Source organism: Denticeps clupeoides, chromosome 12 (genome assembly GCF_900700375.1).
Source record: "Denticeps clupeoides chromosome 12, fDenClu1.1, whole genome shotgun sequence".
Lineage (NCBI taxonomy): Eukaryota > Metazoa > Chordata > Actinopteri > Clupeiformes > Denticipitidae > Denticeps > Denticeps clupeoides.
The window spans coordinates 4345751-4370553 of NC_041718.1; the positions used below are offsets into that span (position 1 = coordinate 4345751).

The 24803-nt window shown below is 43.8% G+C and overlaps 4 protein-coding genes and 1 long non-coding RNA gene across 12 annotated transcripts; 4 read left to right on the forward strand and 1 right to left on the reverse strand.

Moving 5' to 3' along the window:
• Positions 1-14: 14 nt before the first annotated feature.
• Positions 15-1619, forward strand: rpp14 (ribonuclease P/MRP 14 subunit). 2 transcript variants are annotated; one of them, XM_028997679.1, is made up of 6 exons: positions 15-116; positions 211-317; positions 459-543; positions 615-691; positions 942-1020; positions 1531-1619. In XM_028997679.1, exons 2-6 carry the CDS (start codon positions 226-228, stop codon positions 1585-1587), a joined length of 390 nt encoding a protein of 129 aa, XP_028853512.1. In that variant the 5' UTR covers positions 15-116; positions 211-225; the 3' UTR covers positions 1588-1619. The 2 variants fall into 2 exon arrangements, with proteins under 2 accessions (XP_028853512.1, XP_028853513.1); XM_028997680.1 differs by having other exon boundaries at positions 16-317.
• On the forward strand, positions 1614-2189 carry LOC114800380 (hydroxyacyl-thioester dehydratase type 2, mitochondrial-like). Its single transcript, XM_028997678.1, has one exon. The coding sequence runs from the start codon at positions 1637-1639 to the stop codon at positions 2123-2125; it is 489 nt and encodes a 162-aa protein (XP_028853511.1). The 5' UTR covers positions 1614-1636; the 3' UTR covers positions 2126-2189.
• Positions 2190-2672: 483 nt separating this feature from the next.
• pxk (PX domain containing serine/threonine kinase) lies at positions 2673-15914 on the forward strand. Of its 6 annotated transcripts, none has more exons than XR_003751415.1 (19): positions 2673-2947; positions 3746-3796; positions 3892-3939; positions 4467-4653; positions 4734-4811; positions 6838-6911; positions 9017-9091; positions 9989-10093; positions 10203-10304; positions 10894-11055; positions 11136-11253; positions 11363-11441; positions 11520-11568; positions 11737-11814; positions 11941-12044; positions 12139-12202; positions 12604-12663; positions 13606-13633; positions 14665-14718. XR_003751415.1 is itself a non-coding variant. In XM_028998251.1 (19 exons), the coding sequence occupies exons 1-18, from the start codon at positions 2843-2845 to the stop codon at positions 13620-13622; spliced, it is 1542 nt and encodes a 513-aa protein (XP_028854084.1). In that variant the 5' UTR covers positions 2677-2842; the 3' UTR covers positions 13623-13633; positions 14665-14780. The 6 variants fall into 6 exon arrangements, 3 of the variants coding, with proteins under 3 accessions (XP_028854084.1, XP_028854085.1, XP_028854082.1); XR_003751416.1 differs by having other exon boundaries at positions 13603-13633; positions 14665-14715; XM_028998251.1 differs by having other exon boundaries at positions 2677-2947; positions 11941-12027; positions 13603-13633; positions 14665-14780.
• A 1642-nt stretch (positions 15915-17556) lies between these two features.
• LOC114800663 (uncharacterized) lies at positions 17557-19195 on the reverse strand. Of its 2 annotated transcripts, none has more exons than XR_003751422.1 (3): positions 19120-19195; positions 18423-18532; positions 17557-18287 (listed from the first exon to the last, which is right to left on the reverse strand). It is a non-coding gene; the product is annotated as an uncharacterized LOC114800663 (long non-coding RNA). The 2 variants fall into 2 exon arrangements; XR_003751423.1 differs by lacking the exon at positions 19120-19195 and adding an exon at positions 19019-19084.
• A 47-nt stretch (positions 19196-19242) lies between these two features.
• Positions 19243-23087, forward strand: pdhb (pyruvate dehydrogenase E1 subunit beta). Its single transcript, XM_028998319.1, has 10 exons — positions 19243-19304; positions 19394-19453; positions 19595-19702; positions 20549-20611; positions 20688-20723; positions 20814-21099; positions 21236-21346; positions 21615-21706; positions 22377-22518; positions 22598-23087. The coding sequence occupies exons 1-10, from the start codon at positions 19269-19271 to the stop codon at positions 22741-22743; spliced, it is 1080 nt and encodes a 359-aa protein (XP_028854152.1). The 5' UTR covers positions 19243-19268; the 3' UTR covers positions 22744-23087.
• The last annotated feature ends 1716 nt before the right edge of the window (positions 23088-24803 follow it).

The following is a 24803-nucleotide window of genomic DNA, read 5'->3' on the forward strand; positions in this document are numbered from 1 at the left end:
TCGCTTGCTTTTCCCCTCCTCGTCGCGGGATCCTCTCGCGAGATCTGGCCGCCGTGCAGCGCGAACTGCGCTTTAGCACTTTAGCGTGAAGAATTGTCGAGTTTTCAAGAACACGGGTGGGTTTAGTTTCTTTTTTTAAGCCTCGTCTTTAATCCCTGTCGTCTTGCAGCAGCGGTAGCGCGTACAACGCGCGTTTCACTTCTTTAACAGGTAAAAGGCGGTGAAATGCGCCGCGCTGACGCTACGGAGGAACCCGCGGCGTTCGAGCGGCGTGTGTACAGGAACGCGGCGGCGCACCACTACATGAAGATCGGCCTGTAAGTCCCGGTGCATTAATCATCGTCGCAGCCCGTGGGGTGTCTGCGTGTGCGTGTGCGTGTGCGTGTGCGTGTGCGTGTGCGTGTACGTGTACGTGTACGTGTACCATCTGAGTTTTTTTTGTTCTGTTTTCTTCCCAGTGTCTTGGAGAGCGGGGAAAGGAATATCGGCGCGGTCCAGTTTAAACAGCTGATCGTCTCCGCCGTCAGAGACCTGTATGGAGAGGTGAATAAATCGAATAAAAAAATCAGCTTTATTTGTGTACAGTACAGTTTCAGCGCGTTTCATTTGCTCAGGTTGGAGGCGCTTTTAATTTCGACGTGCTGTGTTACGACGAAAGCGCCCTGACTGCCGTGCTCCGCGTCTACAACAGGTACTTTCTGTATTTATCACGAATAATTTACTGTACTCACTGTATACTGCAGTTGTAGTTCCACCATTCACCATCAGAGACACTTATTAAAGGGAGTTCAAATGAAATGTAAGATTTATATAAAGGTCTTTTGTAGAGTAAAAGGTTGCACGTCAACCGTAATTTGTTAATTTACAACTTTATTCCTATAAGCCAATTCCTTAATTCCTATGGTGCTAAACCTTTTCCCCGATAAATCTGATTGTTTCAGTGGCCTCGTGAAGTTGTGGAGCGCTCTCACCTTGTTGGGCTCTTACAAGAACAAGCTCTGTGCGGTTCGCGTTATGCAGGTAACCTTATTCTCATAGGTTTCTCTTCTTAACGTGCTTTAAAATCTCTTAAGGCCGCCATGGAGGAAATGAGGTGGGCCATTTGGGGTTTTTAACCGGCTCATGTCGTCCCTGACCTTTCACCTTATTATGGAACTCTGCTGTGCAATATAATATATATAGATTGTGTGCTTTATTATATATGCCATATATTCACTGTATTCTGTATATATCATTTGAATATATGAACTTTGCACACATGCACTTTGTGTCAGTATGTTTTAATGTTACATGTAGCAGCAGGTTGTTGATGAAGCGTATGATCCCGCCCCCTTCAGCATGTGTGTGTGGACAGTAGGGGGCAGTAGTGGGATTGAAAGCGGCCTTAGTTTCATGACTCAGGGCTTTTTTTTTTTTTTTTTTTGCTGAGTCATATCAAAAGTTAGACAACATTTTTGTAAATATGACCGTGCGTTACACAGTATAAAACGTGGCTGCCGTGTTTTTTTTATTGCCTATTCTGTGTTTCAGGTCTCACCATTTCTTTTAGCGTTGTCTGGAAACAGCCGAGAGCTGGACCTGGACTAAGTTTCTCTGGGGGAAAAAAAAAAAGCTCCACAGAACTCCGGGGAAGGCGATGGCTTTCGCAACTTCCTTCAGGAACCAAATTCACCGTGTTTTTGCCGCTGTGACGATGACGCCGCCGCACTGCTGCCATCGGCGGCTCCTTCATGTTGGCGAACGAGCCTCGCTGACCAAGGCGTTCAGCGCCAGAGATGTTGCTTTGTTTGCCGAGCTGACTGGAGACACCAACCCTCTACATCTGGACCCCGATTACGCCAAGACCACCTCTTTCGAGGCTCCCATTGTTCACGGCGTGCTGATTAATGGACTGATCTCAGCAGTCCTGGGCACTAAAATGCCGGGCAGAGGCTGTGTGTTCCTGTACCAGGAAATTCACTTTCGAGCACCCCTGTACGTCGGGGAGGAGGTGGTGGCCGAGGCGGAGGTGAAGAGGATCAAAATGTCGTTCGCCTTCATTTCTGTTTCCTGCTCGGTCAAAGATAAGGTTGTGATGGAGGGGGAGGTGATGGTCATGATGCCGGACGATGCACGAGGACTCTAGCTGCCCGTTCTGAATGTGTGTGTCTTGTTGGAAAGTCGGTAAATAAAGACACCGTGCTGCCTAATGATGTGCGTGTTCCTTCCCAGCCTCTTTTTAAAAAAAAGTTTTAACCAGTTACAACTGGGAGCGTTTTGCTGCAGCTTCGCCGTGGTACACGCTGGTACATTTAGTCCTTTTGATTACAATATTTGACCAAATGTTCGATTACTGCACATTCTGGACGAGAAGTTGTATTTTATATTACATTTACAGCATTTACCAAATGCCCTTATCCAGAGTGACTTACAATCAGTAGTTACAGGGACACTCGCCCTGGAGACACTCAGGGTTAAGTGTCTTGCTCAGGGACACGATGGTAGTAAGCAGGATTTGAACCTGGGTCTTCTGGTTCATAGACGAGTGTGTTACCCACTAGGCTACTACCACCTTTTAGTTTATATGGCTGATTCAGTACGTTTTTTGCGTAATCGCACGTCGTGGTTTGTGGGAAGCCGCGACTCCTTTTCCCGTTTTGTGAGTTGGGAAAGACGCGGACGTGAAGGCGTCACTCTCTCTCTCTCTCTCACTCTCTCACACTGACGGGGCGGGGCCTCATCATCATCATCACCATCAACAAGCTCGCTCCGCTGCTGGCTGGAAGCGGCGTCTGACAGCGTCCCGGTGGAAGCACCATGCCGGCTGCCGCCCTCTGAGGCTTCGCTCGTCGTCTCGGCCGCGATGGCGTTCATGGAGAAGCCGTCGGCGGGGAAGCTGCTGCCGCTGGACGACACCGTCCGCCTGACGGCCGCCATCGAGGCCAGTCAGACTCTGCAGTCGCACACGGTAAAAAAAGCGCCTTCGTGCTCGGCCGGGACGTCGTCGCCTCCGGCGCGGTCCGCCCGCTCGGTCCGCCCTGCCCGCCGTCCCCCGCGGCGGAAGCGGGCGCCCTGACAGGGCGGTTAGCATGTTAGCTCCTCCGCTTCACTTTCATTCTCCGCCGCAACGGAGCCTGCGGTTCGGTCCGGACAGCGAGGCCGTGAGGAACATATGAAATACTGTCGGTCCGCCGGCCGGCCCGGTTTACCATGGTCGCACGTCAGTCTTTACCAAGTGACGGGTTTTATAAACGCGCCGTTTCCGTCTCTTCCTGCGTAACACGCACTCGCTCGACGTGGACGTGTCTGGAAATGCGCGGAGAATAAGAGTGGCCGAATCTGCGAAGGACGCGCGGGTTCGTGGCGCCGCAAACGCGGAAGATTCTCGGCTGTGAAATGCTGCTGACTGCGCGACAAACGCGGGGCTGTTTCGGGAATCCGGACCCCCCCCCCCTCAGCCGCTGCATTCCCACTTCCACAAAGCGCATTATATTTACATTTACAGCATTTATCAGACGCCCTTATCCAGAGCGACTTACAATCAGTATTTACAGGGACAGTCCCCCCCTGGAGACACTCAGGGTTAAGTGTCTTGCTCAGGGACACAATGGTAGTAAGTGGGATTCAAACCCGGGTCTTCTGGTTCATAGGCGAGTGTGTTACCTACTAGGCTACTACCACCCCATTAGTTCCCTGAATCCGAAAAGCCCGACATGAGCAGCAGTCCTGCCCCATACAACATCTGTACTGTTTTCTGCCCCCCCAGGAATACATCATTCGTGTGCAAAGGGGAGTTTCGTCGGAAAACAGCTGGCAGGTAAACAATTCATTTCCAGCTTCCCATCCCTGCTGGACCCCGAAGACGCTGGACGCGCCGCTGTGTTCACACGTTTGTCCTTTTTGTCGCTTCAGATAATAAGGAGATACAGCGACTTCGATATGCTGAATAACAGCCTGTTGGTAAGTGGCACTCGCGTTCGGTGAGTTGTGACAAAGCCACGTCCGTCGTAATATTTGTAACGTCAATTTCATTTACATTTACATAGTTTACCAGACGCATCTAAAATAAATATGTTTAACGTAATTAAGACTGTAAAACAGAAGAGCACATTTACAGCTTTCTGAAGCCATTTTAACTTCAACAAATGAACATATCTAATCAGATCTTGTTTATACTGGTCCACAAACAAGCACGTTGGGCTATTAGAAATCTACGGCATTTGAATAAAGACTGATCGATATGTTGTCTTGTTGGTCTAGGGGTATTTACATTTACAGCATTTATCAGACGCCCTTATCCAGAGCGACTTACAATCAGTAGTTACAGGGACAGTCCCCCTGGAGACACTCAGGGTTAAGTGTCTTGCTCAGGCACACAATGGTAGTAAGTGGGGTTTGAACCTGGGTCTTCAGGTTCACAGGCGAGTGTGTTACCACTAGGCTACTACCACCATGAGTTTGCAAAATGCCCTCGACTCCTTTTCCAGATATCTGGCATCGTCCTGCCGCTCCCGCCGAAGAAGCTGTTGGGGAACATGGATCGCGAGTTCATAGCAGAACGGCAGAAGGGCCTTCAGGCCTACCTCAACTTCATTACCCAGCACCACGTCCTGTCCGGCTGCGAGATGGTCAAAAAGTTCCTGGACACTAATAATTACTCCGCAAACTATACAGGTGCTCGTTAAAATATGCATAAATGTCTATATGAATGAGAGCGTTCTGCCCCAACGTGACCATTTCTCTTTGGACTCCAGAAATCGCCCTGCAGCAGGTGTCCATGTTCTTCAGATCTGACCCCAAGTGGGAGGTGGTAGAGCCTCTGAAGGACATTGGTAAGATTTTACTTTACTTTACTTTACTTTACTTTATTTGGCAGACGCTTTTATCCAAAGCGACTTACAATGGGAAGACACCAGCAATTCTCGTTCGATTTCTATAGAATATCAAGTATACAAACTAAGAGCCCTGATAAGGCTTAGACTTGTCATTGAAGAACATGCTCGGAGAGTGTTGGGTGCTAGACTAAGAAAAATTATAATGTATTTATACATTTTGTATTTATTTGTTAAATGTGTATGCATGTGTATGTGTTAAATTTGTCTGTAATATTTTTGGAATAAGAGGGTTTTCACCTTCTTCTTAAAAGTGGTGATAGTCTCGGCTAGTCATGTGGAGGAGGGTAGGTTGTTCCACCAGCCAGGGACAACAACGGAGAACAGACATGATTGGAATCGGAGACCCCGTGAAGAAGGAATTTTTAGTCTCCTTTCGTTTGCCGATCTGAGAGAGCGTGTAGGAGTGTATCTAGGTAGTAGTGTGTTGATGTAGGAGGGCGCAGTTCCATTTACAGCCCTGTAGGCAAGCATCAAGGATTTGAACTCAATGCGAGCAGCTACCGGGAGCCAGTGGAGGGAGGTAAGGAGAGGTGTAACATGGGTGTATTTTGGCTGATTGAAGATGAGGCGGGCTGCCATATTTTGGACCATCTGGAGTGGTTTTATGGTGACTGCAGAGGCTCCAGCCAGGAGAGAGTTACAGTAGTCGAGTTTGGAGATGACCATTACCTGGACGAGGAGCTGCGTAGCCTGTTGTGAGAGAAAAGGCCGAATCTTGCGAATGTTGTAGAGAGTGAACCTGCAGGATCTGGAGATCGCAGCAACATGATGGTTCAAACTCAGTTTGTTATCTATCCAAACCCCAAGGCTTTTTGCAGATGCCGTGGGTGTTAACAATAGCGATCCAATTTGAATTGAAAGGTTTTGCTGAGGAGAATTGTTGCCCGGAAAGATCAGAATCTCGGTTTTGGATAGGTTGAGTTGGAGGTGTCGCTCAGACATCCATGCCGATATGTCTGAGAGGCAGGCCGAAATTTTTGTTGCTATAGTAGCATCTTCTGGTGGGAATGACAGATAGAGCTGGGTGTCATCAGCATAGGAGTGATAGGAGAAGCCATGTGATTGGATGATGTGACCAAGTGAGCGAGTGTATATTGAGAATAGAAGGGGGCCAAGGACAGAGCCTTGTGGAACCCCTGTGGTTACCCTAGAGAGGACAGATGTCTCACCTCCCCATGATACCTTGAAGGACCTGTCGTAGAGATAAGAGGTGAACCAATCTAGTGCGGTTCCTGTGACTCCTAAATCAGAGAGTGTGGTGAGAAGAATTTTCTCTGTAGCAGGTGGTCGCAGTGCCCTATATTTCATATTGTGCCAGTCAGATACATGAATTCATAATCCCACATTATACAGGGTGGTCCATTTATATGGATACACCTTAATAAAATGGGAATGGTTGGTGATATTAATGTCCTGTCTGTGGCACATTAGTATATGTGAGGGGGCAAACCTTTCAAGATGGGTGGTGACCATAGTGGCCATTTGATCCCAACTTTTGTTTTTGTCAATAGGAAGAGGGTCATGTGACACATCAAATTTATTGGTAATTTCACAAGAAAAACAACGGTGTGCTTGGTTTTAATGTAACTTTATTCTTTCATTAGTTATTTACAAGTTTCTGACCACAAATGGGTTCAATGTCACCAACCCCATTTTATTAAGGTGTATCCATATAAACGGCCCACCCTGTATACCCTGCTGTACAGGCGCAGCTTTCTGTTTTAAGCATATTTTCTTAAATAGTGCAGAAAACCAAGATGTGCTTAATGTGCGGTCCGGAGCTAATGGCGATATAATTAGAACACAACTTTCCATTGTACAGTCCTCACATTGAACCCACGGTGCGACCATTACACTCGCCAAGCAAATCAGTAACAAAGAGCATCATTGGTAGGACCGTCCGCTGTCATGTGACTCACAAAAGCTGCGATAATAACAAATAAATTCTTCTGATTTATTCCAGGTTGGAGAATGAGAAAGAGGTACTTCCTGATCAAAAACCGAGAGCAACTTAAGGAGCGGCAAGTCTTAAGTTGGGTGAGCTCAGTTGTTACTGTTAATTCTTTTGGATCAGTAATCCAGAACGGCTTACGCTTTGGCGTTACGCAAGCCACGCCGAGCGTGGCCGGGACTTCTTGTTTGTAAATAATGTGAGAGATTATTAATCGGTAAAGAAGACGCTGAGATCATCTTTGGCAAAATTCTGCACCCACCATTTATAAACATGTTGAGGCAATATTTCCAGAAAAAGAAACGTTTTTTCCGTCATGCTGTGGGAATAATGCGGAATCAGGGTGAATTTAGCTGTTTCTGCCTCTGATTTCCCTAAACGAAGTATATCTTGAATATCTTTGAACTAAACGTGGTACAAACACCACAAAGTTACTCATCGAAAGTTTAGACTACTATTTGTTCTCTATTTCCAGTGAATTTAAAGGTCCCCTGTCATGAAAATTAAACATTAATACGAGTTTCCTGCAGTGGCTAGAAATGGTGAATGGTCGTATCTGGAATTTGTCCCCTTATGTTGTCACATGCTATGTTGTTCTGGAAAAATGCCAACATGACTTCCTATCTACACCAAACATCGTGGTTGGGGAATGGTGTTGACGTCATTTCCACAAATGTCCCCTCAACTTCTATAGGCCGCTCTCCTCCTCGATAGCATTTAAAGCTACAGACGGTGAAACGGCGCGTCCTGGGAAATCTCATTGTGGGACTGGATCAAAGTGGCTGTAATGTAGGGGCCTAGAAGTTAAGGAAGCGGCCCCGTAATCAGAAGGTTACCGGTTCAAATCCCAATCCACCAAGGTGCTACTGAGCAAAGCACCGTCCCCACACACTGATCCTCGGGCACCTGTCATGGACGCCCACTGCTCACTCAGGGTGATGGGTTAAATGCAGAGGACAAATTTCACTGTGTGCACCGTGTGCTGTGCTGCTGTGTATCACATGTGACAATCACTTCACTTTCTTCTTTCTTTCTTAATTCTGCACCAAGGCTGAATTTTGGAAAGAGACTTCAGATACAGTTTTAGGGGACCAACAAGACCGATATAAAAGGGGAAAAAAATTCAGGGGACCTTTAAACGTCCAAGCACAGTTATAAAGTAATTTGTTTTAGATATTTGTAGCTTTTTTTTTTTTTTTTTTTTTGCAGTCATAATTCAAACAGAAGTAATTTCAGACAAATCTATTGCAGGGTTCTAATTCACTTTCTCACACTTTATTGTTGTCGGTTTCTTTTAATCTTCTCATGAAATACCTTTTCCAGAATCTTTATTTCGAAAGCGCTTGTGTCCATTTACAACATCTGACAGACACCCTTATCCAGAGTGACTTCCATACGTGCTTTTACGCTTGTCAGCATTCTGCTGCTAGGTCACTAGGGCCCAGGCGACATCTAGGGGACAGTCACACATTGATGTCTAGTTGCATGTCTTCTGTGTATCTTGAGCGATCGTAGGACCAGTGGCGCAGTGCTGTAGGATGGGAGGGAGTGAGGTAGGAGGGTGTTCCACCGTTTTGAAGCAAAGGTCAGGTTATTATCCATGGTTGCAGATTAAAGAGTTGTGTAACGCGATCACAAGATCCCGTGGGCTTGAATCAGATGGGAGGAACACCTGATTTAAATAATTTGCTGGTTATGTATGCAGAATTGGCTTTTGATTCACTGGGCATGTGGCAGCATGTGTCATGAACACTGCCCCCTACTATAAGAGTGGTTCGGGAAAAGCCTTTTTGGCAGCCAAGCGTCCCTCACGTTGGAAAACCATGACAAATTTTCCCACTTGTGACATGTTGATTGGATTCTGAACCTTCATAAAAATGAGTTTGAGTTGCTGACTTTGTGCCATGGGATGTTGATCCATGTCTTATCCATGGAGGCACCGCCTCCCACCTTACATGACTTTAAATTGTGCTGTGGACAGCTTGGTTTCAGATACCATGGCATACCTTCAGAGGTACGGGTGGGTTAGGGACAAAACAGGGGACACACTTGGCAGAGTTGTATCCACTGTGTATATATTGTATTTTATTGCGTATGCTGTATATTATGCATCATTAGGGTGTGATTGGTGGATTAAAAGTTTTTAGCTTTGTTTTAATGAACTAATGATTATGCTTGCTTGTGTCTGCAGGTTGACTGGGGCCCTGATAAATTTCTCTCTGATAAAGACCTGCAGGCTGCTATGAAGCTCCTCCCCTCATTATCCGTAAGTGTCCACGGCGTTCGAATAACTTCATTATTCCAGACTCTTACGAATGCGTTCCACATTTAGATAGGATTTACCGTAATCCGGCCCTCTGGAATGTTACCATCACAGTCAGGTTCTCTCTAGCATCTGACGACCCACAGAGGTGAAGCATTGGTATGTGTTGGGGGAGGGTGGATACACGGGCCTTTTCCAGATGACTTGTCTAAACGTTTCTGCATCATCATCGTGCTGTTTTTATGAAGGTCACTGAGTTGAGTTGAAGTGGAGCTTCATAATTAACATATTTAGCCATTTGTACAGCCCTGCACTCCAAGGTGTTCAGTATGTTTTCCAGAACCTCATCCGGAATATTACACAATCTTATCCTTGAGTTGCCGCCATATTGCTGCTACTTGTCCGTCCCATTTGGCATGTTTTTGTGTCTTGTGTGTTATTTTAAATTTCCATTTGGACACTGTGAACCCCCGAAGCTTTGCAGTCTTGTCTGCCTGTGTACTTGTATACGGTGAGATGACTTTGAAAATACACTCAAGATCAGGTGAAGATCATGATCTATCAGTGCAGAGGTTATCACAGTATTGCTGTGATTATTTTAGGATGAACTGGTCCTGTGCAGTACAGTCCATCTAAATGTCATTTTCTCTCTAGCAAATGATGATTATTTTATTCTCTGAAATATTCTGCTCTACAGACTGCCTCATTTTCTCCCAGAGTCTGCAGACTGTTGCTAATGCTGTTTGGGTTTTTAGAAAAAGATAATAGAGGACTGTGCTCCTGCACGGATGGCCGTGAAGAAGAAGGAAGGCCATTTTGAATGATTGTTATAACCAACTTGAAAAATGAAGGAATGTGTTTTATACGGAATTTAAGGAATGTTCTATTTTCTCTTTTCAGAATCCCTATGTCTACCCAGTCACGTTTGCCACAACCAGCGAGTCCTCTGCACTTGTCATCCGAATGTTCAATGAGAAAGGCACCCTCAGAGACCACATTTGTAAGGTATTGATCATTCCTTTCTTTTTGTACGGAGACTACTGATCATGCTGATGTGCTCCCAACCCAGAAGGAGCGCTATGAAGCGTTATTGATTTGCCTTTTTGTCATGCAGGTCAAACCTAAAGAGCCTTTCCTCAAGAAGTACTGCAACCCGAAAAAGATCCAGGGACTGGAACTTCAGCAGATCAGGACATATGGGAGGCAGATTTTGGAGGTGCATCACACAGTCATACAAACAGCACCAATTTGTGTGTTTGGATGAGCTTGTCACAGAGAGATATATTATTTAAGCTGAAAAGAACAAAGTCTGAAATTATATTGTACAAAATCTCATGCCCTAGTTTACTGCTCAATTTTTTATCTTTGATTACAACACTCATAAATCATGAAATCATTATTCTGTTTAGAGCAAATAATAATTTGACACTGGGGTGGGGGCGGGGGTTCACAGTGAGATGCTCTTGCAGGTAGGGAGTTACTAATGTCATTAGATTGTTGATTGGAGTTCGAGCAGAATTAGGGATTTGATTTAAGATTCGTCTATCTGCGTGTTTGGTTTGGTATTGACGTAAAAAATAGCCAAAAAAATCACATTCTGATCTGTACCATGATGCTTTGTTTTAATAAAACAAATACTGTATCTGTATTGTGTTTGATCAATGAATTTTACAACATTGAAAGACAAATCCAACCAAACATGCATTGATTAATCAACCACATTTTTCACAGTAATACATAAGATGTGGGTAATCCAACATTGGAATGGTATTTAAAGGTGTCAAATATGCTTTATTTTTCTGTAGGTTTTAAAATTTCTACATGACAAAGGGTTCCCGTATGGACACCTCCATGCCTCCAACGTGCTGGTAGAGGACAACACATGTAAGCTGCTGGACATTGAGAACTCGCTGCTGGGTCTCCCTTCCTACTATCGGCCCTACGTCACGCAGTTCAGGAAGATCAACGTGAGTTGATATGGGGGGGGTCTGTAGTAGCTCCGTCAGTCATATATTGATATTGGGTCTAAATGTTTCGTCCTTTTCAGACAACAGAGGCCATTGATGTGTACTCGTTTGGACACTTGCTTTATGAAATGACTTATGGGAGACCTCCCGATGCCATTCCCGTTGACCAACTTCCTTCTGCCCCCTTCACATCAGTGGGTTCGTGGGGAAAATTTTTCTGTTATTTTGTTTTTTTTAAAACTTTCTTCAATCAAAAAATAATAAATGAATGAACAAAGGAATACATTTTTTTGTTTGTGTGAAATAGTCCCCGTGCTACAGTCCATTCTGTCCACTGAGGCCTGTAAAGCAGGGATGCCCACCATCTCTCAGCTCTTACAGACGCCGTGAGTACTGCAGCGCCCACGTTGGCTCAGCCCTGTGCTTCCTCATTGGCTGCTTTTAACCCGCTGCTTCTGCTTCAGGCTATTCAGCGACGTGCTGCTGTTTAACTCGGAGAAGGCCCAGTTCAAGGTAAATCATTTCTTCATGACTTTATAGTCAGGTGCTGCAGTTTTATGCATGCTTTACGTTCCTGTAAATCCGCGTGAGTCGGTTCCTTCAGTCTGTTATTTTAGTGAACATTTCTCTCTCATTTGTATTGTTTTGCTGAAGTCAAAAGTTTGTTTTAAATAAATGTAGATCAGTACCAAATTAAAGGATGCCTTGAAAACTGCCAAAGAGAGCTTGGAGAAGCGACTTCAAGAGGAACAGAGAATGGTTGGTGTTACTTCATTTTTTTATTTTTCAATTCACATATTTTCATATTTTACAAAAATGACCTAAAATCTAGTTCATGGTTCAGTCACATAAACAAAAGTTTTGTATTAATTGATTCACATGAAGGTTTACCAGCACAGAAGGCTCATCAGGGCCCAGTCACACCATGGATCAGAGGAGGAGAAGAAGAAGAGGAAGATCCTGGCCAGGAAGGTAGCATGCAGACTGAGGTTCTCTCAGCCCCGGCTTCCACGTCACACGCTCTACTCTCTCTCCTCTGTTCGAGCCATGTGACCGATGCACCACTGTCTTTTATCTCTGCAGAAATCCAGACAGTCGGCATATGAAAATGAAGAGGATGTGTCCATAAAGTACAACAACAACTCTGGTAGGTTTACAGGACAAAACGTTAACTGGTGCTATTATGAAGTTATTCCACAGTTCTAATGTTGTGACTGCATTCTGTTTAACGCTTCACCGAACTGTGTTAACCTGGTACCTAATACACAACCGAGGGTTTAGATGGTAGTTTAAACCAAGTTTCCCTGCAAATGAGAATCTCAAGGAGCGGTTCCAAAAACCCAAGCCTAACCTTTGCTCTGGACCACACCCTCTTGAGGCATTGTGTGAATTCCCTTCGACCTCTGCTTTAGCGCTATTCGCTGCGTGAACGGCACTGTAAAGGTTCTCATCGTGGGCCAGTAGTCTCCTCTGAAGTGGCCTGGGATATTTAGTGTATATATTTGGTTGGTGACAGAGTAAAAAAAATTTTTTTTTTCTCCCTTAAAGGTTCTGGTGCCAGCTCACCCCCCACATGCCCATCCTCGCCAACCCCTCCGCCAACCTCAGGTATGTTTCCTTCAGGTCACGTGCATCCCACATGGTTGTGCCATTAAACGGTGGTTGAATGATGCATTAAAATGATTTGGCGAAGTGCTCTCTCATGTGGTAAGATAGAGGGCAGTGTGAACACATTATGTTTCTGACATGTTAGATGGAAAACAGAATTACACACAGCTTCATAATGAATGTTTGTTGAAAGAACCATATCTGAGATATTTTTGAAGTTATTAATTCTCTCACACCAAAGACCAGTAGCGGGGTTATTTGACCTTTATTCAACCCTGCCGGACCTTAAAATGTCCTAACTTTGATTTTCCAAAATTAAATATAATTAAAAATGACTAGTAATCCTTAAACCCTTAGTTTAAAGGTCTTAACAATACTGCAGACGCAATGAATTAAATGATACAAGCCTTCGATCTGTCAGTAATCTGCCAGTTTCTGCGTGCTTCTGGGTTTACTAAGTGCAGTGCGTGCATGGAAATACAGGGTCTGGCTCTAATAAACACTATTTTATTTAAGGTGTAAGAAGTGTGTTGAATCTGGATTTTCAATTTGCAGGTGAACCGGCTGCTGAGAAATATGAACGATTTATTGAAATTGTGTTTGTAGTTTAGGAATTGTAGCGCTAAATACATATTGGCGCCACCTACTGGTGCTGAAATGTAGTCTGAGTTGTGCATATGAGAGCCCACCGTTATTCCAGACCTCATTGGATTTGTGCCTAACCCGCCTAGAGATCAGGGTTGTACAGACAGCCCGTCTAATCCTCATATTCTTTTCCTGAATTAGCTTTCATTCTTGTTTCCATTTAGTGTTTTTTTTTTTTTTTTTTTTTTTTTCTTCATTTCTACCTGTTGAACTGTTTAGTAATTTTAATTCTACTTGTGTAAATGATCAGTAACATGTATCTGCCTCTCTCTTTCTCCTTTGCTGTCTTCAAAGTAGAGCATGCACCATTTTGAACATGTGTGGGGTAAAGTAATTTTAATACAGATTCCTTCCATTTTTAAAGTTGCAGCGAACCCTGTCTTCGTAGCAGATTTTCCCCTCTCCTCCCCTTCTCCTTTCAGTTAATTTGGCTTCAGTCTTTGGCCCTTTTTTATCATTACACTTGATTTGAAAGTGACTGGTGTTGTTCAGCATGATTCAAACATACTGAAAATTTCCATTGAATTCACAGGCTGCTGTGCACCCAGCATTCTGCATACTCTGCAACCTTGCCTCTTATTTTATTGTGCATTTCCATCCTGTTATAAATATGCGCTGCATGTGGCTTTTGCAGTTTATTCACCCTGCAGCGGCATTTCTATTACAGTGGCACTTCTATTAAGGACAATACTATATTAATAACAACACTTAAGGCAGTGGTCGCCTAGCGGGTAAGGAAGTAGACCCGTAATTGAAAGGTTGTGGGTTCGAATCCCAAACCGCCAAGGTGCACTGAGGTGCCACTGAGCAAAGCTCCAAGCTCCCCGGGTGCCCGTCATGGCTGCCCACTGCCCACCAAGGTGATGGGTCATCGTGTGCTGTGCGTTTCACACTTCACTTTCACGCTTCAAAAGCAGTCACAGGATGCCAAGGCGTTCTTGTTGGTCATACGTTAGTAAATGAAATGGGTATTCCGACTGAGACATTTATTTGGTTGGGTGATCCTTTATTTTTTTAATGACTTGTCCTTTTGTGCTTGCCATTTTTTTTATAGCACTTTTTCATTCCCACCAATATTGTAACCTGCACAGAACAAGGGCTCAATGCAACTTTAGGAAGTCACAATCTACAACTGTTCACTCAACTTATTTCCAAAACAGTGCCATAGAGCTATTATTTTAAAGGGAGAACCACAGAGGATATGGCATTCACGCTTTTATAAAAGTACCATCTGAGTGTGTAGTTGTGTTGTGGATTGTGATGTGTTTGGTTCAGTGTAAAGACTGCTGTGCAGAGGACTCATTTTACCATTTTATATTTAGAGGGTCCCAACATGTCTTCTTTTCCTTGGTGCAGGAGCCTCTCAGGCACCCCCTCCACCGCCTCCACCTCCAACCCTGTCGCCACCCGCGTGCGAGTCCGTCCCCTCATCGCCCAGCTCGCCAGGGCGCGGTGCCCTGCTGAGTTCCATCCAGAGCTTCAGCAAAGGACATCTGAAAAAGGCGAAGACCAACGACCGCAGCAAACCGCACATCTGAAGGACCGTGTCTGTTCCGCATTTATTTCTGCGTCCATCTTATCCTTGTCTGTACAATTTAAAAAAAAAAAATGTTTCCAAATTGTTTGTGAGACCTGGAATATGTGTCTGGAAATAGAATGAAGAAAGGCTATATGTTCAGATATGTAAAGATAATTCCTACCCTGAGAATTGCTAAATTGGAAGTTCTGGCAGCTTTTTCTTCTCATTAGTATTCACACACACACATGCATGAAAGGAGGTACCACTATTGAAATCATTCATACACACATACAATACAGACAACCATGCAGTCCTTTTAATTTAACGTACAACAAGCTGTGCAGTACTTTAAGGTGGTGTGCTGGAATGTTCTAGTGTTTTGGATATTGTTATAGTTCTGTAATCACGCCACATCTACCATTGTGCCTATATGTCTTTATTGTGTGTGTGTGTGCGCGCGCTATTTTGTGGCTGTGTCATTTCCCCACATTCACAAAAATGTCAACCAGAAATGTAATATTACATACCACCCTTACCATGGTGTAACTGAAATACTATATGAAGAAAAAAAAAAAAAAAACTGGGTTTGCCAAAATGGCTCCCTTTCAAACTAATTTGCATATTTCTATGACAGTCGTCACATCTGTGTTAGCCTTTGTACATAATTTGCACAGCAGCGAAACGAGTGGGAATTACAGTAAAGTGTGAGTGTACAGAGCTTATTTTTCTGCTCAGATGTTATATTAGAGAGTTTTTTTTTTTTTAGTTTTTTTTTTTTTATGTTCTCTCTTTTCTCTACAGCACTTTACCACTGTTGGCTCAGTGTTCTTGGGGGTGGGAAAAAAAAAAGTTTACAGGTAAAATGAGAAGCAGGTAATGGGATGTGTAATGAGGGTTGTGATCTGCCAATGCTTAAATATTTTACATCTTGCCACAACCACTGTTCAAAACTGGAGGTGTGCAGTTAAAAGCGAAGCTCTGCTTTCCTTTTTAAGCGTTGCGTTGACATATCGCTGTTCTTTTATTGCAATGGTTTCATTTGACTATAAATTGGTATATTTCAAGTAAAATATGAAATACTGTGTCAGCGTTGTTGTTTTTGTCATTCTTTCGATTTCTTAATTACACGGAAATTGACGCGCAATTAAACATTGCTCATGAGTGCCTGAAAGATCTTTTTGGGATCAGAGATAATCTTTATTTCACTGGCCAATATACCTGTAAACTTCATAAGACAATATTATTAATGACTTATCACGTATTTAATGTTAAATTTCAATCCATGTGAACTGAAAATGCTGCATTTCTCCTGCCACGGCTCCAGAATAAACTCTTACCTAATAACAACAACAGCAACATTTATTTCTTAAATAGCCCATGATCACATACGGTATGTCTCAATGGGCTTTGACAGACCCTACAGTTGACACCCCCCACACTTTGTTCCTTCTGCACACAAAAAAAAAAAAAACTCTAGGAGAGAGAAAGGAAGAAACGTTGGGAAGGAGTGATAAAGAGAGGGACCCCCTTCCAGGGTAGAGTGAGCCTGCAAATGGTGTCAGTGCAGGGCTGGTGATGGTTTGTCCAATAAGAGAAAAAGGCCTACAGCTCGTTTCATGCTAAGTCCTTGTTTAGCAGTTGCCAGGAACCAGGATTTATCTGCTGGTCTCTTCACTGGAGTCTGCCAGTAGTCTGTGCGCAGATTCAAATATGTGGTTATTGTGGTATATTTGTGCTACAGTGGTCCAACTATGACAGCCTAACTAAGGTGAATTTAACACTGTGTGCTTAACAGGGTCACTGTGTGATAGAGTGGACAATAACTGATACTGTGTCTGGGACTTTAACAGAAGGCCAGAGAAAACGGACGTGTTTTCAGTTTAGATTTAAACACTGAGACTGAGTCTGAGTCCCGGACACTGACCGACAAGCCGTTCCACGACTGCGGAGCTCTGTAGGAGAAGGATCTGCTCCCAGCTGTGACCTTCTGTACTTTGGGTACCAGTAGTGACCCCGCACCCTTTGGTCGTAAATAATTAAAAGTTCACTCAGGTACTGCGGGGCGAGACCATTTAGCGCTTTAGCCATTTAGCGATGTTGTAGTCAATCCTGAATTTGATGGGGTTTTTTTTAACTCTCCTATCGTACTCGTGTGCCTAACCGTTCTTTTAGTTCCCATGTGCATGTGAAGAATTATGAACAGATTGTGTAAATTAATGAAATCAGGAATAAAATTATGTTTAATACTAATATCAGACGTTTGACCGGTTCACTGGATGAATGGTCCTAGTTAAACTAAATATGAATGGATTTATAGGACTTGATTCTTTGGGGCATTTTGTCATGCAGACGATCACCTTGTAGATGAAACATTGAACCTTTTTCCCGTTTCACTGAATGTTCACCAGCATTATCTGTATTAATTGGATCTGTCAGGAAGACAGACCATTTATTATTGTGCTATGAATGGCAAAAAAAGAACATGTCTTGCGTTAAAGACCGCCACGCAAAGACCGTCAAACGTAAAGAAACAACGGATTTGTAAAATAAAACTTCTTTGAAGTGATACTGCAGTACCACAGTAAAGAAGCCCCATTTTACAAATCCCATGCCCGCAGCTGTGACCAATGCCTGGACAGACCCATCAAAATTTCCCCTGGAATTTTGGCTTCTAGTATTATTACTGGATTTCACCACAGATTTAAGTTTTAACAATGAATAGATAATCAGATATTTCATTCATCTTTATTCATCCCAATGAACATAAATTCACATAAAATCTAAAATTCAAAAAAATAAAATCTGAAAATCTGAAAAACAACAATTTGTAGAGAGCGAGCAATGCAGCGAACACATTTGCGCCTGGTAGTCTTACATCACAGTGGCTCTCTGGGCCACAGGTCTGCTTTTCCTCGGCCTGTGGCGGGGTGCAGGAAGCCACGGTGGCTAGTGAGCTGACCTGTCTCCGTCCAGGGATAGTTCTCTGCTTCCCGTCTCCTGTTCCTGCTCCCCCAGATAACGCATTTCTCGCGCATATAGGGTGTCGGGGGTCAGCTGCCTGAGGATATAGGTCATGTCATGTGGCCACCACCGGCCCCTCCTTTTATATTACAACGTCAGCTAAAAAGGGACACTTTCTGGTAAATGATTGATGAAACCATCAAATAATATATTTTCTTAAATAACAACAACAAAAAAAGGGGTTGTTTCTTGAGCTAAGGCACAATATTCAGGTCAAATGGCCCAAAACAGTAATATAGTAAATTAACAGTAGCTGTTGGATTTACAACATAATTGTAAATGCATTTAATTTCAAGTAGTAGCCTTGTGGGAAAGACACTCCCATATGAACCGGCAGAGTCCCAGGATCGAACCCCACTTACTACCATTGTGTCTCTGAGCCAGACACTTATCCCTGAGTGTATCCAGGGGGACTGTAAGTTGCTCTGGATAAGGGTGTCTGATAAATGAAAATGAAAAAAGTGCAAAAAGTGAAGTGACACCACAAAATGTGTCCTCTGTATTTAACCACCAGCCTTGGTGAGCAGTGGGCAGCCATGACAGGCGCCCGGGGAGCAGTGTGTGGGGACGGTACCTTGGCAATTCAGGATTCGAACCTTCTGATTACGGGTCCACTTTTTTTACCCGCTAGGCCACCACTGAACCAAAGGTGGGGCAGGAGAACCCCGTCTCACGTGCCGTATCCTGGACCAGGACAAATTTACAATGCAGTAAGTGGATGAAATATTTAATCAGCATCAACTAGTCTTGTGTCCCAATGGAATGATGTGTTTATTAACCAAGCTTCACTGGTTATTACAAAACCCTCAAATATTTTTGTAGTGCTGAAAGCAGTTTCGCTGATTAAAAAAAGCAATAAACCTGCTTAGCTTATAGTATCTACTGCATCAACAGGGTAGACTACGTCATCATTTCAAAATGTGTCTACTAGTCATAATTCTGTTTAGGTTTTAATATTCAAACTCATTTCATGCTTTTTCATGGAAAACAAGGACATTGAACTTTTGAAAGGTAGTGTAGGTGGACTTATAAAAACACACAGAAGACTACAGATTTACACTACACATCAAATATGAAAACGAGTCAATTAATCATAATTCTACCATTTAAAATGCCAGTCTAGCTAACGTGTCACGACCAGAAGAGTAAATGCAGTTTTAAGACACATACAGGAAGATATACCGACAATCTGAGTAATGTAGGTTTTGTACACAGAATCTAAATAGTTGCGTTCTGGTTTGTTCAGAAACGAATTATGAAATTGCGTTTACTTGCCCTTGGAGGACCACGTCGCTTCCGCCTGTCCTGGGTAAGCTACACGATGATTGGCTCTCGGTGGGCTGATGTCAGCAACGCGCGTCCTTATTGGATGAAGTGCCGTGTGGTTGCTGCCACGCCCCCCTTAGAGGACAGGCTGAAGATGGCGGCGCTGCGGTGCTTTCTGCGCTCGGGGAAGGTTGGCTAGATTCTGCGCTCACGCATTTCCAAGCCGGCGATGGAAGCGAGGAAGTGTTTTAAACCTCTGTTTCCCCCCGTGTCTTCCAGAACGCCGTGGCAGCGGGTCTGCGTAGGGAGATCCACCAGACGGCGCCGGCCTCGCTGCAGGTTTGTCTGCGCTGGGCTCCAACCTTCACCGGACATGAACCTGCGTTGGGTTATGCGACTTGATGTTTTTTATATGTTCTGTGTTTTCGCCTGCGCTAACCGAGATTCCTGCCCTGTTCTCAACGCTCACTTTCCGTCCAGGTGACGGTCCGAGATGCTCTCAACCAGGCCATGGACGAGGAGCTGGAGCGAGATGATCGGGTGTTCCTGCTGGGAGAAGAAGTGGCGCAGTACGACGGCGCCTACAAGGTCTGGTCCTTATGTGAAAGTGAACTGATTGTCATTGTGAAACACAGCACACAATGTGTCCTCTGCTTTTAACCATCACCCTTGGTGAACAGTGGGCAGCCATGACAGGGGCCTGAAGAGCAGTGTGTGGGGACGGTGCCTTGATCAAGGGGACCACAGTGGCACCTTGGCGGATCGGGATTCTGATTATGGGGCCACTTCCTTAACCTCTAGGCCACCACCGCCCAAGCACGTCTTACTCTAATTTGTGATGGGCTCGTCCGGGATTGAACCCGGGACTTCTCTTACCCAAAGCGAGAATCATAGTAGCCTAGTGGGTAACACACTCGCCTATGAACCAGAAGACCCAGGTTCAAATCCCACTTACTACCATTGTGTCCCTGAGAAAGACACTTAACCCTAAGTTGCTCCAGGGGGGGACTGTTCCTGTAACTACTGACTAAGTCGCTCTGGATAAGGGCATCTGGTAAATGCTGTACCCCTAGACCAACAAGACAACATATCGATCAGTCTTTATTCAAATGCGCTTTTTACAACATAGATTTCTAATAGCCCAACGTGCTTGTTTGTGGACCAGTATAAACAAGATCTGATTAAATTTGTTAATTTGTTAAAGTTAAAATGGCTTCAGAAAGCTGTAAATGTGCTCTTCTGTTTTACAGTCTTAATTATTTTAAACATATTTATTTTAGATGCACCAAGTGCAAATTGGCCTGAAATATATAGTGTGTTTAATTAAACACAAGCAGTTATAACCATGTTAGTTGTCAAGTTCTAATTGGGACAGATGCCATTTTTATATCCGGTTACTCCGGTTTGATGCTGACCTGTGTTGTACGTGTGCAGGTGAGCCGAGGGCTGTGGAAGAAGTACGGAGACAAACGCATCATTGACACTCCCATCACTGAGGTGGGTCTTGTGGGTTTGATCATATTTAGATGTTTTACGGCTGCTGTTTGTTGTAACGAATTCTCTCATCTCACAGATGGGCTTCGCAGGTATTGCTGTTGGCTCTGCGATGGTGAGTCTTCAGTACTTAACAAGAGTCGACTCCGCTTATTCGTGTGTGTGTGCTAGGATTTAATTTATATGGTGCTTTCACTGGTTTCAGGCTGGTCTGAGGCCCATCTGTGAGTTCATGACCTTCAACTTCTCCATGCAAGCCATCGACCAGGTCATCAATTCCGCGGCCAAAACCTACTACATGTCAGCGGGCCTCCAGTCTGTGCCCATCGTCTTCCGCGGCCCCAACGGCGCCTCTGCTGGAGTAGCGGCGCAGCACTCCCAGTGCTTTGCTGCCTGGTATGGACACTGCCCTGGACTGAAGGTGGTCAGCCCATGGAATTCAGAAGATGCCCGGGGCCTCCTTAAATCAGCCATCCGAGATGACAACCCTGGTATGACAGTGACTGAGCAGTAGATTTCAAATTTTTTTTTTTTTTTTTTTTGTGTGTGTGTGATTTATCATAGACCTGGTTGTTTACAATGCTTGAATATTTACACATAGCTGCCCTGTGGTTTTACCTTCTGCAGTGGTGTTTCTAGAGAATGAGCTAATGTATGGCGTGCCATTTGAGTTGTCTGAGGAAGCTCAGTCCAAGGACTTCACCGTACCAATTGGAAAGGCCAAAATCGAAAGGCAAGGTAGGTATAGTAAAATATACTGTGGATTAACAGCATTAGCAACAATTACCTTGAACCCAGATTAAACTAAAAAGTCATTGCCTATTTTGTGAATTGCTGGATTCTGGCACTGCTGATTTGTAGTTTGGTTCAGTTTTGGTTATTCTTATTGTATGGCAAGATATGGCCCTTTTAAAATGTGTAGTTATATTTGTGACGTGTCATCGATACTGTGTGTTTTCACCACTGGACCTGCTTGAATCTGATGTGCATTTTTGTCAATTTGCAGGAAATCATATCACGCTTGTGTCACATTCACGTATGGTTGGTCATTGTCTTGATGCTGCTGCCGTCTTGGCAAAAGAGGGAATTGAATGTGAGGTGAGAACTCTCAAGACAAATCTCTTTGGATGAAGGTTGTAGTTTATAAAGGGTGTCATTATTATAAGCCTATTGTGCCCTAGAAAGTAGATTGCCACATTCCCAATGTGGCCTGTAGGTTTGCACAGTGTACAGGTCACCTTTAATGCACGTGAGCCTGGTGTTGTGCCAGAACTCGATAGTGGTATCGGTGCATTGCTAGATAATGATTAAAACGACTGCGAGGCATGTTAGACAACAAGTGGAAATTATGTTGCATGTTGATAGCAGCTCCCTGATGCCAGTAAATGTAATAAAACCTCCCAGAAACTAGAGCATGCACGCCAGACAGTAGAAGGACTCACACAACGGGATGAGAAGGACGTGTCTGCTTGTGTAAGTAGCAGAATAAGCCAGTCAGATTTTATGATAACTTTGAAAACTGATAACTGTCATTGGTTCAGTCATGGTCGAGGAAGAGTGCCCTGAGACTCACACTACAGGTTTTGTTGGGAGGTGCTGGAATAAAGAAGCAATGAAGCAATATTCAAAAATCGATCGATGTGGAAAAAAAGTGATATGTGATTAATCTTTTATGCCATATGGCCCAGCCCTAAGGAATTGGTTTCAGAGCTGTGTGGTCTTGCCTTCATTAAGAAATGGCCTTTTGTCTTTTGCTCCTGGTTTAAAGGTGATAAATCTTCGTACCATCCGCCCTATGGACATAGAAACTATCGAGGCCAGCGTGATCAAAACAAACCACCTTGTGACAGTTGAAGGTGGATGGCCACAGTTTGGTGTGGGAGCTGAAATATGTGCCAGAATCATGGAGGGTATGTATGTTGGTGTGCTAAATTGATACATGAGGTAATAGGTATAGAAATTATTCAATCATTCTTATTGGATGTCCAGGTCCTGCTTTCAACTATTTGGATGCTCCTGCGGTCAGAGTGACAGGTGTTGACATCCCAATGCCATATGCCAAGATCCTGGAAGATCACAGTGTACCTCAGATCAAGGATATCATGTTTTCTGTCAAGAAGACCTTGAATGTCTAATAGCAACTACAAGTTCAGTTTTCATCCTGTCAATGCATAGAAGCCCCTGGCTATTTCCCTGTTTACCAAAATGCAGAAATATATGGTATATGGTTGGGTCCTGAACTTCATAGCATAGCAACTTTATATTATTTGAATACTGTTACAGGCTTACATGTCTCACTGTCCCACTTATGGTTCATTTTTAATTGCAATGGTTTCACTTTGCCCAATGGAAAAAATGCTCTGTGAAAGAGGGGATATTTATTATGAAATAATAGGAAACCCCTTGTTTATTATTATTATTATTGTAAAATTGCATTGTATACAAAAATAAACCATTTTAATGCGGTCCTAAAATAAAACACTTACTGTCTCTTTCCACCCATTTTTAAATAAACAAGAATCATATTTTTGTACTATGTGTTTGTCCCTTTAAAGGAAATTATATGGACAACATTGTAGTCACAATTTTTGGTGGTTTTTGCATCTATTTGTAGTTTTTGTTGTCGGTCAGCAGCTGTTCTCTTGTTTTTGTTGTATTTATTAAGGAATTCAGCAAGCATGGTACTGTGGGCGCAGCGCACATTGCTTGACCCAACCTGGGGCTTAATTAATTAGCATAGGTACATCATGCAAACAAAGTGAAGTGATTATCACAATGACGCACAGCACACGGTGCCCACAGTGAAACCCATCATGCAAACAGCATTCCCCTAATATTTCAAACAATGGGGCAATGGTGGCCTAGCGGTTAAGGAAGCAGCCCTGTAACCAGAAGGTTGCCTGTTCGAATCTTGATCTGCTGAGGTGCCACTGAGGGTTAAATATAGAGGACACATTTTGCTGTGTCACTGTGTGCTGTGCTGCAGTGTTTCACAATGACAATCACTTTACTTTTGCTTATTTTGTCCCAGATCACAAGTCCATCCCTATTGTCTACCAATATTCTTGACTGACAGAGGTTGCCTACCAGGCTCATGCATAGAAATAAGAAATCTAATGGGAAAAAAGAAAGGCCTTGCTGGGCCCTACTGTCCAGTACTGAGCTTGATATTAGTATAATGTATATTCACTCCTCTATTAATGTGGTGGTGGAGAGACATGACTGCAACATCTGTAAAATTTGTTTGACCAAAAAAATAAATGCTCAAAAATAAAGAGAACACAAAAATAAGAAATCCTAGATCTGAATGAATGAAGTATTCTTATTAAATACTTTATTCTTTACATAAATGAATGTGGTGATGTAAATTGATGTAATATTGATGTAAATCCCATTTATCAACCCTTTGAGACCTGGAATTGGAGTCACACTCAAAAAGTGAAAATACACACTACATGCTGATCCAACTTTGGATTAAAACAAAACGAGGCTCCTCAAAAGTCGAAACGAGGCTCCTGATGTACTGTCCTGTCTCCTGGTTGCACCTCCATGCTCTGGATGCTGACAACCACAGCAAACCTTCTTACCACAACTCGCGCTGATGTGCCATCCTGGATGAGCTGCACTACCTGAGCCACTTGTGTGGGTTGTAAAGTCCGTCTCATGCTACCACTAGAGTGAAAGCACCGCCAGCATTCAAAAGTGGCCAAAACATCAGCTAGAAAGCATAGGAACTGAGGAGTGGTCTGTGGTCACCACCTGCAGGACCACGCCTTTATGGGGACGTCGTGCTAATTGTCCATAATTTCCACTTGTTGTCTAATCCATTTGCACAACAGCACGTGAAACTGTCAATCAGTGTTGCTTCCTAAGTGGACAGTTTGATTCCACAGAAGTGTGTATGACGTGGAGTTATATCGTGTTCTGTTTTTTTTTTTGAGCAGTGTATATATGTTTTTTTCTAGAGTGAAGTGATTGTCTCTTGTGATACACAGCAGCACAGCACACAGTGAAATTTGTGCTCTGCATTTAACCCATCACCCTTAGTGAGCAGTGGGCAGCCATGACAGGCACCCGGGGAGCAATGTGTGGGGACGGCGCTTTGCTCAGGGGCACCTCAGTGGCACCTTGGGGGATCGGGATTCGAACCGGCAACCTTCTGATTACGGGGCAGCTTCTTTAACCGCTAGGCCCC

Coding starts and splice junctions, on each gene's coding strand:
- rpp14 (XM_028997679.1), top strand. CDS start 226: ATGCGCCGCGCTGACGCTACGGAGGAACCCGCGGCGTTCGAGCGGCGT. Junction 692..941: donor GTGCTCCGCGTCTACAACAG/GTACTTTCTGTA, acceptor TGATTGTTTCAG/TGGCCTCGTGAAGTTGTGGA. Junction 1,021..1,530: donor GTGCGGTTCGCGTTATGCAG/GTAACCTTATTC, acceptor TCTGTGTTTCAG/GTCTCACCATTTCTTTTAGC.
- LOC114800380 (XM_028997678.1), top strand. CDS start 1,637: ATGGCTTTCGCAACTTCCTTCAGGAACCAAATTCACCGTGTTTTTGCC.
- pxk (XM_028998249.1), top strand. CDS start 2,843: ATGGCGTTCATGGAGAAGCCGTCGGCGGGGAAGCTGCTGCCGCTGGAC. Junction 3,797..3,891: donor CGTCGGAAAACAGCTGGCAG/GTAAACAATTCA, acceptor TTGTCGCTTCAG/ATAATAAGGAGATACAGCGA. Junction 4,654..4,733: donor TTACTCCGCAAACTATACAG/GTGCTCGTTAAA, acceptor TTTGGACTCCAG/AAATCGCCCTGCAGCAGGTG.
- pdhb (XM_028998319.1), top strand. CDS start 19,269: ATGGCGGCGCTGCGGTGCTTTCTGCGCTCGGGGAAG. Junction 19,703..20,548: donor AGTACGACGGCGCCTACAAG/GTCTGGTCCTTA, acceptor GTACGTGTGCAG/GTGAGCCGAGGGCTGTGGAA. Junction 21,707..22,376: donor AAGAGGGAATTGAATGTGAG/GTGAGAACTCTC, acceptor CCTGGTTTAAAG/GTGATAAATCTTCGTACCAT.